Genomic DNA, 12,142 nt, shown 5'->3' with positions numbered 1-12,142 from the left:
GCCCAGGTGAGAGAGCTTTGCTTGCTTGCCTGTTTATTGCCTATTTGAGCTCTGCGTTATCCACAGAGATGTCTGCAGTGAACAGATCATAAGTGTACAGCCCGATGAATGTTTCTGTGTTCATGTGCAGTATTTGACCTTGTCCCAAGTGCTGTTCTAGGATCCCGGAAATGGAAACCAAGGCTGGAAGACACCCTGTTCGCGTGGGTTTTATACTCTGGTGGGGGAGAGACAACAATACGAGACAGAACGGTCAGTTTTCGTTGGTTCACACTTTCATGCCAGGCGGTGAAGCAGGCGCGGAAATGCAGCCGGAACCACAACCCAGCCCTGCTCGGACAGTGCCACAGTCTGGTCATGTCTGGAGAGCCCCACTTGGAAGGGTTAAGTACACCCGTCCGTCCTGAATATTTCCCGAAGTCTCCCACTGACTCTGTCCTAATTCAAGCCTCTACCTTCGCTGCTCTGTGGCCTGTCGGAGTAGTTTCCTAATCAGTCATGTTTCTGGTCTCCACCTCTGCTTCATTCTCCAGGCCAATAGCCCTTCTTAAGTGTTCAATCTAAAGATTTCACTTAATGGATCCCTACTGCCCAGGCAGCTCTGGGGTCAGTCTGTGTGGGCTTGAATCCTCACTTGGAGAGTGCATGTTGGGACCACAGGCAAGTTCTTCAAACGCCCTGAGCCTCATGTGTGTTTTCTGTAAGATGGAGACAAAACAACAATAATAATAAACACCAACATCGCCCATCTCCCTGAAGACGGTGAGCTTTAATCTGCCGTAATAGGTATTCGTTCAGCGAGGGCTAAACCTGTGCGAGCACCATCTGTTTACTGTTCCCCCTCACTCTCACCTCTCTGTGCTACTTCTGTCTGGAGTGACTTCCCTTTGCCTTCTCCTGGCTGGTTCTTATTCAGCTCAGGTCTCAGCCTGGCACTGCCTCCACCAAGGAGCCCTCCCTGAAGCCACAGACAGAGCTGGGTGCCCTTGACTGGACCCTCACAACACCCCGGATTGAATTTGTCTGTCTGCCCTCTGTTCTTATTTGTCTCCGCTTGCTCAAGTGTGAGCTCCTCCCAGGCAGGCCCGAATCAAATGCCTCTTTATTTCCCCAGCTGCAGACCCTTGCCATTCAAGGCAGGCACTGGATGTGTCGGCTGACTTGAGCGGAACCTGCCAAGCATCTTCTTTTTTCTTTTTATTATTTATTTATTTGGCCACCCCATGTGGCATGCGGGATCTTAGTTCCCCAACTAGGGATCGCACCCATGGCCCCTGCAGTGGAAGCACGGAGTCTTAACCACTGGACCTGCAGGGAAGTCCCCCAAGGATTTTCTTAAGGGAAGGGGCCTTTGAGTTGGCCTTGAGGCATGGGTAGGACTTCAAAAAGTTATTTTAAAACAAGTTACACATGCACACAATATCAAATCCAAAGTAGGACTTTAAAAAGTTACTTTAAAACAAGTTATACATGCACACAATATCAAATCCAAAGAAACAAAAGGGCTCACAGTGAAAATTAAAAGTAGGTCACCTCTCACCACCCAGCTCCCTCCCCAGAGGCCACCATTGGTGTCAGTTTCTGAGTATTCTGTGCAATTGTCTGTCTTCCCCACCACACACACACTTTTTTATTTTGCAAAAATTTAAACCAACAGAAAATTTGCAAGGATCGGACAATAAACACCTTTTGCTTGGATTCACCAATTAACATTCTGGCACATTATGCTAAATATTTGATAGGCATTATATCATGTAATGCTAACAATAAGCACACAATCATGCCAATTTTGTAGATGAGGTAACTGAGGCAGCGGGTAGGTGAAGGCACTCAACCAAGGTCAAGAGCTGGCCTTCCCCCTTAGGTGACCACAGGAGTTTGATCCACCTTTCTTCAGCTCTCTTGGGAGGAAAGTATTTTCTTACACTGACTTGAAATTCACCTCCCCGGGTTGTTCACCGGATGCTCAATGGAAAAGTACACAGCCCTGGAAGCAGTTGCTGCTTCTCCTAAAACCTTCCATTCCCTTAGCAACAGCTGCTGTCGCTGCCACTAAAACATGCTTCAGTGTCGCCTCCTCTGTGAGGGCTGAGTTGGCTCACCCCCTGTTTGGAAACTCCCGTGGTAGACTCCTGGCTGCCGGCAGGATGACCTTTACGCGCGCCTGAGCTTGGAACCCGAGGCGTGGGGTGCCCTGGCCCTCGGGAATCCCTCAGCCTCATCCGTCCTGCTCCTTCCTCTGCTACCTCCACCCCAGCCCCTCTCGACCTCTCACCTTCTGCTTGAATTTCCCCTCCTCTCTGAAGCCACCCCTAATTTCCCCAAGGAGCCCCCCTCTCTTGGCTGCTGAGCCTTCTGCCTGCGCCCCCTTTACAGTCTTCTCCAAGTGGTCTTCTGGCCAGGAGGCTGGATAGTGGACGATTGGAGTGACAGTTGGGCCGCCTAGTAGACCCCGCACACGCACACATCGGAGCCTTATTTTCCTCAAGCACGTAGTGGGGACAGGAATGCCTGGCTCAGTACCTGGCACCGCGTCAGCCCTTACTAATCTTCTGCAATAGAACTGACAGCTCTTCCGGGCTGACATCTCTTAGTCACCCCCCGCCGCTCAAAACCCTACGTCCCTCTCCTTAACTTCTCTGCGCCTCAGTGTCCGCCCTCGTAAGATGGGGATGGGGATGGGGAGGCTGTGAGCCTTCGCTGAGCTCATGCATATCAAGTACTTGGAACAGTATGTAGCCTTGCTGACCGCCACGCGGGGCCGGCGCATAGTGGGTGCCAAACTAATCGTCTCCGCGTGGGCGCGGGACCGCGAGGTTGCAGAAACTGTTTGCAGAGCCAGCCCGCCGTCCCCGCCCCCGCCCCCGCCCCCGCCCCCGCCCCCGCCCCCGCCTCCGCCTCCGCCCCCGCCTTCAGGCCCCGCCCCGCCTTCAGGCCCCGCCCCGCCTTCAGGCCCCGCCCCTCCCGCAGGCCGCGCCCCCCTCCCGCAGGCCCCGCCCACGCAGCTGTCAGGACCGGCGGCCGCGCGCCCGTCCACCAAGCCTGAACTCCCCACCACGCCCCGCCTTACTTCGCCTACACAAGTTACCTTGCGCCTGGCCGCCTTTTGTCCCACCCCCGGCTCCCATTGGCCAGGGGGTTTCTTTGTTAGCCAGGACGCGTCGCTGCCATTGACCCGCCGGGCCGCCGATCGCGCCGGGAAGCGGCCCCGCCCCGCGCACCGCCACGCCCCGCGCGCTGGCCTGTCGCTCCCTCGCGCGCGCCTGCCGCCCTGGAGTGCGCCCGGCGTTCCGCTCCCCTTCGCTGCGGCCGAGGGCGGTGCGGGCACCGAGCGCGGGGATCGGCGGGGCGGCGGCGGGAGTGGGAGTGGGCGCGCGAGGCCGCGTCCATGGGCCCGGGACCGGCGGGCGGCGGCGGCGGCGGCGCGGGCGGGCGGCGGGGGCCGCGCGCTCTGTGAGGCGCCGGCCTGCGTGCGCGGCTGGAGGCGGCGGCCGGGGATGCGGCGGTGCCCGGCCTGAGCCCGTTCCCGGCCATGTCGGCGGCCAAGGAGAACCCGTGCAGGAAATTCCAGGCCAACATCTTCAACAAGAGCAAGTGTCAGAACTGTTTCAAGCCCCGCGAGTCGCATCTGCTCAACGACGAGGACCTGACGCAGGTGAGCGGGCGGCACGGGCGGGGCGGACAAAGCGGCGCCCGCGGGACTGAGCGGCGCCCTCCGCTCGCCGCCCGGTGACTCATGCGTTTCGGCGTCTCGAGGCGCCCGGCCGAGCGCGGGAACAAAGCGCGGGGCCACACTCGGCCGCCCGGCTCCGCGCCCTCTCCCACCGGCGGCCACCGGGCGGGGGCGGCCTGGGTCCGGGTCTCGCTCTGGGCCGCGACCTGGGGCCGCCGGCGGGGGAGGGGCTCGCACGGCCTCCCCGCCCCCAGGGTCGCCGCTCCCGGCCGAGTCTCTGTCCCTCGTCCCTGGGGGGTTTCGCACGCTTTGGCGGCGGAAACCCGCCCACAGCGCGGCGCCGGGCCGTCCCGCGTGCCCCGGCGCGGGTCCTGGGCCCGGCCGGCCCTTCCGGAGCTGGGCTCTGCGGCCCCGCGCGGCCACTCCCGCTTTCCCGGTCGGCCCCGCCCCCCCACCCCCGGCCTCTCCCCAGCCTCCGTCCCCCCCCGCCAAGCCTCCGTCCCCCCAGCCGCCACGAGCTTCCCTTGGTCCCTCTGCGCGAGGCCGGGAGCCCCTTCCCGTTCCAGCCCAGCTGACTTCGTCGTGGGCGCTCCTTCCGCCGACACGCTGCTTTGGAGTGGACTGGCCTGGCCGTTTCTCTTGCTGCGAAGTGTTTACACGGCCGGCCGAGTGGGTGGCAGGGCAGGAGTGACGGCCTGGGACCGGCTGCCTTCCCCAGTGGCCAGAAAGAAACTTCTGGTACCCGAGACCCAGAGCTTCATCCCGCACCCAGGGCTGCGGAGTCAGAGCGTTAGGACGGCAGGGTCCGTGTCCTGGTGGTGTGCCGGGCTGTGGTGGGCTTCTGAGGGAGATGCTCTCCTCTCCACTGGACGCCTTGCCCTGGGAAGCAGTTCATGTGGCCATGAGGGTCCTGGACCAGGAGTCAGGGGACTGAACTTCTAGGCTTGGCTATCACTTGCAGCTGCGTGACCTTGAACAAGTCCCTTTGCCTCGTTATAGTTTATTTTCCTTCTCTGTAAATTGGGAGCAGGGATCCCTGGCTCTCCTGCCTCACTAGGCTGTTGTGAAAAGCAAGGCATGACATCGTATGAAACTTTTTCTTCTTGCAGTTTAAAAAACAAATGAACAGGAATCACCTACAGAACAGTAAGCTTGGATTTAGGAAGTTTCTGGTTTGGCAAGGGCTATTCTGAGAGAGTTTTCTGGTTATTCCAGGCAGCTGCCTAAATTGGGTGTTTACACCTCCTAGGGCTTGTTTTCCGATTCTTAAACTTAGATGAATTAGAGTGGAATCTGCATATTTGAATTGAGTCTGTTTTTAAAATGCTGATTATTAATTGGATTTGGTGGGGAGGGGGATGTCACAAATTTAAAAGTACCTTAATCTTGCACTGTATTCACAGTTGAATTGTGGGTTTTGAAATAGGCCTGGGCCCTCCAGGGCACAAGTGGAATGGTCGTTTCTGAAATGAGTGGGGTTATTTGTGCTGGGAGAGACTAGGCCAGCCTTCTACCTCTTGGGATCTTTCAGGAAGAAACTGTTTTTGAAGAGAGACGGAGGGAGACTCAGGGCTGTTGCCAGCAGCCTTAGCTGCTGCTCCCTGCATCCGGCCCTCCCCCAGCCTCTTACTCTCATCCTCATGGCTCCATTAGAAAACCTCAGCCAATCGGTTCCCATCAGTCTCCTTCAAGCCCCTGCTTCCTGTTGCCCCTCCCACCCTGAGCTTATTTTAGACCATCAAGGCTGGAAGATAGATCAGTGATCATTGAGGCCACCTCCTCTTTAAGGCATTTATCCTTTAGTCCTTCTCCTATGCATTTCTCTGCATACATGCAGACTCAAGTACAGTTAAAAAACCTATTTAAACCTAAACTGTATGTGCGTTTTTGCTCTGAAATATATTTTGTTTTTTCTGCTTAATGATGTTTTATAGCCATTTTCATGGTAATACATATCAATATACCAAACTTGTTTTTTGCACATTGTACCATCAGGGATATTTTGCATATTGTACCATCAGGGATGTACCATAGTTTAACCATTCCCTTATTGGTGGACAGCAAGGTTACTTCCAGGTTTTGTCATTATAGACAGTGAATGCCTCAACGAACAGCTTTCTAACTGCTTTTGGGTGTGTGTGTGTGTGTGTGTGTGTGTGTGTGTGTGTGTGTGTGTGTGTGTGTGAGAGAGAGAGAGTGAGAGCGCGAGAATGCATGTGCGTGCGCACACGAAAGCAAGTATTTCTCTGGGGGCAGATACGTAAAAATAGAATAGCTAGGTTGACATCAAGTGCATTAAATTTTTTTTTTTCTACAGATAATCACCAAATTGTCTTCCAAAAAAGGCTGTATCATACCATTGCCAGGATTGGGTATTATCAAATTATTTAATTCTTTAATAATTTCCCTAGTTACCAGTGAGATTAAGCCTCTTTTAGTAATATTTATTGACTATATTTTGTTCTTTCGTGGATTTTCATATTATTTGCTCATTTTTCTATCGGGTTAGGGCCCCCCCACCATTGATTTGTAGGAGCTTCTGTATATACCCTAGGTCAGCGGTCCACAAACTTTTCCTAAAGGTCAGATAGTAAATATTTCAGCCTTGTGGGCCATAAGATCTTAGTGGCTACTACGTAGCGTTGCCATTGTAGCACAAAAGCCGATGTGTGAAGTTGCTGTATACAAGACATACACTAAGGGGTATGGCTCTTTCCAGTGAAACTTTTATTTACAAAAATAGGTAGCTGGCAGGATCGGCCTGTGAGCCATGGTTTGCTCCTGCTCTAGATGTTAATCTGGCACCTGTCATACATTGTCTTTAATTGTATGGTCATTTCTCTTTCTCATGTGGTAGTTTTAAATATGACAGTTTAATTCCCATGTTTTTCTTTATAGTTTGTAGTTTTATTCTCATTCTTATGAAGGTGTTCTTTCCAATGTTATAAAGTAGTCTCTGATGTTTTTCTTAGTTCTTTCATAGTTATTTTTATGCTTAGCTTTGCTTGTTCGTTTGGTTTTTGGCTGCACCGCATGGCTTGTGGGACCTTAGTTCCCTGACCAGGGATCGAACCCAGGCCCTTGGCAGTGAAAGCGTGGAGTCCTAACCACTGGACCTCCAGGGAATTTCCTATGCTTAGCTTTTTAATCCATTGGATTTGTGTTTTAGGAAGATAATTCTGGCTAAAGGCAGAAGTTCTAATAGATGCTCTTGAAGAAGTCCAATTAAATGTCAGTAAAGGTCTTCTCTAGGTCAGTGCTGGCCAGGAGGGAAAGGAGTCGTCAGACACCAGGGACAGGATATTGGCAGTTGATCGGAGTGGGGATTGAGGAAACCTGTGTGGATAAAAGTACCCTTAACGGCAGTTGAGAATAGCAGATTTGGAGTAGATTTGAGGGAGCGGGGAGGAGTAAAAATAGTGTGGTAAGTTTGACTTGGAGGAGGTAGAGGTCCAGTTTGGTCCTTAGGTGGAATCACCCACTTAAGGCAGTAGGCGGTTAGAGCTGGAGGAGGGGTGGGGACCAGGTGGGAATTCTGATGTCATGGGAGTGAATGGAGTCACTCAGGAGGCTGTGTAGAGTGAAATGAGAATAGAGGGAGCAGAGCAGCAGGTCTGGAACTAGGGTTCTTGGCTTCCAGGTCCTCATCCCAGCCAGGGTTCCTGGTGGGTATTGACCTGACATGATGTCTCATTCTCCTGCTGACTCGTGCACTATTAGGAATCACTTTTTGTGGAAGGAGTACCAAACTTCAGTTCTAGTCCCTGGTCTAGCATTGTTTTGTTGTGGGACCTTGGCTGGGTTGTTTCTCCTTCCTGGAGAATGAGCAGGTTGGTCTTGATCTTTCCCAGCTCTTCAGTCCTTCTTTGTCCCCCCTCAGCCCTCCTGGTCTAATTCTGCCCCTTGCTGTGTCCATACTCCGCTGCTGGGACTGCTGGGGCCTTGGTGTAGGAATCCCAGACATAGAGGTGGGTGAGCCAGGAGTTGGCCTCAGTGAATCATTTCATCAGTCATTTCAGTCAATCATTTCATCATTTCCCTTTGTTCCTGTGACTTTCTTAGAAGTTCCATGGTATGGAACTTCTTTATTTGACTTAACATTCATCTCAGAAACAATGGGAAGATTCCATGCCCACCCTTTTTAGAAGATTTGTGATTATTCACAGATTGGTAGGTAGTTTGGCAAGGGGTGTGTCAGAAGTTCCAGACCTTACAAATGGCCAATAAGCACATGAAAAGATGGTTATCATCATTAGTCATTAGGGAAATGCAAATTGAAACCATAATGAGGTACTACTTCACACCTACTAGGATGGCTTTAGTAGAAAAGGGGAAGTATTAAGTGTGGTGAAAATGTGGAGAAATTGGAGCCCTTGTGCATTGCTCGTGGGAATGTAAAATGGTACAGCCGCTGTGGAAGTCAGTTTGGCAGTTCATCAGAACAATTAGCGTATGACTCAGTGATTCCATTGCTAGCATATACCCAAAAGAATTGAAAACAGGTATTCAAACAAATAGTTTTATGCATATGTTTGTAAGAGCGCTATTCACAATATCTAAAAAGTAGCAACAACCCAAATATTGATCAGTGGATGAATAGATAAACAAATTGTGGTCTAATCCATACAATGGAATATCATTCAGTCATAAAAAGGAACGAAGTACTGAGACATGCTACAACATGATGGACCCTCAGAAACATGATATTACGTGAAAAGAATCAGACTCTAAAGGTCACATACTGTATGATTCCACTTATATGAAATGTCTACAACAGGTAAATCTGTAAAAACAGAAAGCAAGTTAGTGGTTGCCAAGGTTCTGGTAAGGGGGGAATGGGGAGTGCCTGCTGATGGGGTTGGGGTTCTGTTTTCGGGTAATAAAATGTTTTAGAATTAGATAGAGATGCTGTTTATATAACATGAGGAAATTACTAAATGCCACTGAATTATGCATTTTAAAGTGGTTAATTTTATGTGATGTGAATTTTATCTCAGTTAAAAAAATAAACGTGCAAAAATCACACACACACACAAATTCCAAACCTGCCCCCTGCTCCTTGTGTCATTGGAGTGAATATCCGATTGTTTCTAGAGTCTAGACAAGGGATTGGCAAATTTTTTCTTAAAGGGCCAGATAGTATATATTTTAGGCTTTGCAGGCCCATAGGAAAAATAGAGGAATTTAAGTAGGTACTTATATAACTCTTGGAAAATGTAAAAACCATTCTTGGTTTTGAGACCTTAAAAAAATAGCCAATGGGCTAGATTTGGTCAATGGAACGAGCATACATAGCTTGCCAACCCCCCTGGGTTAGACCAGCCCTGTCCAATAGAAGTGTAATGCGAGCAACATATGTAATTTAAAATTGTCTAGTTGCCACATTTAAAAAGTAAAAAGAAACAGGTGAAATTAACGTTACGTTTTATTTAACGTATCCAAAATATTATCTTTTCAACATGTAACGAGGCTGTTATATACACTTCTACCTTTACAGCACCTTTGGTCCGGACTAGCCACTTTCCCAGTGCTCGGTAGCCACGTGTGGCTGGCGCCTACAGTGGTGGATGGGCGGCTCTGGCTGCAGTGGCCTGGCCTGAGACCCTTGGGGGAAGTCCAGGGTGGGAAGGCTGCGCTTGTGGGTTTTTCTCCTTGGCCTGCATTCGGATTCCTGGAATGTTGGCTCTCTCGTGCTGTTACTCCTGTTTGCATCCCCCTCTTGATGTCTTTTTGCCAACTTCAGGGGGTTCTTTCTTTGAATGTCACTTCTTTTTTGGTGACTCCTTTTACTGTGTTTTAGAGCTCTGGGGCTCTGATCCCTACTCCCTGCAGGGCAGAAGAGAGAAGGGTGTTTGCTGGTCAGGGCTTAGTGGACCTATGCTGTGGGGAGTGAATGAGAGCCCGGGGTGGGGGGGTGGGGACAGGCTTACATGTCCCTCCAGGCACATGGCAGGACGTGGTGACTGCATTCTGCACAACCCTTTGTATTTGCTGAGTGTTTTGCCGCTGTATCCTAGCTGCCTTTTTCCCTGTGTTCTAGCCTGCTACTTGACCTTTCTTTCTGAGTTCCTGTGCCCTTGCCACGCAGAAGGACTACAGTCGATGACCTGTGTTCTGTTCTTGGCACAGACGTGGCAGTGTGACCCAGAAAGGTTACTTACATTCTCCCGGCCTCGGTTTCCCACCTGTAAAGCAGGTGCCCACGTTCTGTACACAGGGAGTGTCCACTAATGGGATGGATGGAGACTCCTGAACCCCGTTTGTGGTAATTAATATTCCAAGAAGCATGCTGACGGTCTCTCCTGTGGGGAACAGATCTGCTCTCACCTGATCACTAGGACCCTGATGTTGTGTAGCTGAAATAAATTTGACTTGGAATATTTATCTTTAAATTGTTCCCAAGCTGCCAGCTAGACTTGAAGGAGAGGAGAGAGCATTGCCATCAGGGAAAAGAGACAAGAGGGAAGTAATATCCTACTGCCCACATCCTCGTCCTGTGGGGGAGCGAGGCACACAGGGAGGCGTGGTGAGCACTGGGTGCCAATTTCGAAGCATTTAATCTGAGAAAACAGGCTTTTCGTTTATCCTTGGAAACTCACTCTCCAAGCATCACTTTCTCATCTGAAACGACATGGTTGGACCAGGTCAGTGGTTTTCAAACTTTAAATTGCGGGGCCTTTTACTCAAAGGAATCTCGTACAGAAATATTGTGTATGAAACAGAAAAAGTGACACTGTTCTGGGCGACACGGGGTCAGAGCTTGGCCTCTCAGCCATCTGTTTCCCACCCATGGGACCTCCAGTCATTTCTGAGGTCTGCGAGGGGCAGGTTTGAAAACTCTGCCCTAGATTTCGTGGTCCCTTCAGTTTGAGCAGCTGAGGGCTCTGTGAAATTGTCTGCAGCTCTTTCTCAGCTGCCCTGGGATGGGACCCCTGAATGCCCATCCCCACGACTCCCATTATACTGTCACTTCCTTTGGGGGCGAGAGAGCCAGAGGATTGATTCGCTGCCATTTTGTTTCTGAAGCCTGGAACTAGAATCTTCCAAACCACTTGCTGGTTTTCTCAGTCAGGGTCATCCTAGTTCACATGAAACCACAGCCTGGTTCTTGCCTGGAGTCTGTAACCCTTCCAGCTCCTTCCTCTCCTCGCTCAGCTTGGTGTGTGTGCTGCGCTGGACGGTCTCCTGCCCAGTGCTTGGGGCAGCTCGCGGTGAGAATGAGTGGACGGGCCTGTGGAGTCCTCCTGAGCCTGCTTCGCACTGGATCAGGTGTTGTGTGTACTGTGACTTCCTGCCACCGCTGGCGGCTGGGGAGGCGAGCAGGGCTGGTGGCAACATGGCAACCTGTGGAGTGTAGGGGACGTCGAGTTTCAGAGAGGTTGGGTGCCTGCCCTAGGTCACGGAGCTGCCTGCGGATGGGGCTGTGTGCCACATGGTTCACACACCAGCCTTCGTGCGGCCGGGAACCTGCCCTCCCTCCTCCTGGCAAGGCCGCTTTGACTTGTTAATGTGGTACTGTTTCAGTAGGAGGCTGGGGTATTGCAAGCTGAGTTAGAGCTGTTTAATGGAGCTCTAATTCCTTCCCCCGGGAGGAGGGGCCTGAGGGGCTGGGGGATCCCCCCACCCTTGAGCAGGTGAAGGATTGTCCCCATTAGCAGGTGGAGCCACTGAGACCCAGGGAGGTGCAGCCTAGGTCACAGGAAGGCCAGTGTGGGTTTTTTCAAAGTTTTTCTTGGCCCTCCCTGTGTCTGCTAACATGCATTAACCTTTGCTGTCAGAAACAGGGCCTTACCCTGACTTGAATTCCTTGGTTGCTGGGGGCGCATGGGGCAGGCAGAGCATTTTACAGGTCCTCCTGCAGGTCCTAACATCTCAGCCTTGGGGTGTCTCACGTCCCCTGGACAGGCTGCTGGCCTGTTGCAGTGACCGCACCTTTGGTGCAGCCCTGAACAGGAAGCACTGTTTTCCCCTGAGGGGTTCAGAATCAGGAAGTAGTTGTGTCCTTGATCCCTAGGTCCTAAAACACTGGTTGGAACAGGCAGACCGGGGAGACTCCATGTGCACCTTCGGTCCCGTCTCTCCCCTCCTAGTATCCTGGCCCACAGCTAAAGGGGCTGGGCGGGGGAGCAGCTGCTGGGAGTCCCAGCTGAACCAGAGAAAGAGTCCAGGTCTCCCGGGTGCCGCACTCAGAGCCTGTCTACCTGGGGCTGGCGGGTCTTCCGCTTAGGGACCGCCCTGACCTAGAAATCTGACACAGTTACACGTGCTCAGGTAAGGGAATGGGAGGGTTGAGGGAGGGGGCTTTCAGCTCAGATTTGGGTCTTATGCTGCTTGAGCAACTTACTCAGAATTTAAGAGTCTGCATCCCTCCTCTGAAAACGGGGGCTGCAACAAGATTCATGTCTGTGGGCGCCTGTGAGGATGGTGGAAGATGCAGGAAATAGCAAGAGTGCCAAATCTGTGAATGCT

At 51.9% G+C, this 12,142-nt stretch overlaps 1 protein-coding gene across 3 annotated transcripts in view; it reads left to right on the top strand.

The window, feature by feature from the left end:
- Positions 1-3,262: 3,262 nt before the first annotated feature.
- The window catches only part of MPRIP (myosin phosphatase Rho interacting protein), a 136,424-nt gene continuing 127,544 nt past the window's right edge, over positions 3,263-12,142 (top strand). For 2 of the 3 annotated variants that reach the window (XM_059998491.1, XM_059998492.1), the window contains exon 1: positions 3,278-3,655. In XM_059998491.1, the coding sequence (XP_059854474.1) occupies positions 3,533-3,655 (123 nt within the window). In that variant the 5' untranslated portion in view covers positions 3,278-3,532. Of the gene's footprint in view, positions 3,656-12,142 lie in introns of all 3 variants that reach the window. The other variant, XM_059998493.1, reaches the window with a different exon arrangement.

This window comes from Delphinus delphis, chromosome 19 (genome assembly GCF_949987515.2).
Source record: "Delphinus delphis chromosome 19, mDelDel1.2, whole genome shotgun sequence".
NCBI lineage: Eukaryota > Metazoa > Chordata > Mammalia > Artiodactyla > Delphinidae > Delphinus > Delphinus delphis.
The sequence above is the reverse complement of the archived record's forward strand: the minus strand, read 5'-3'. Positions and strand labels throughout refer to the sequence as shown.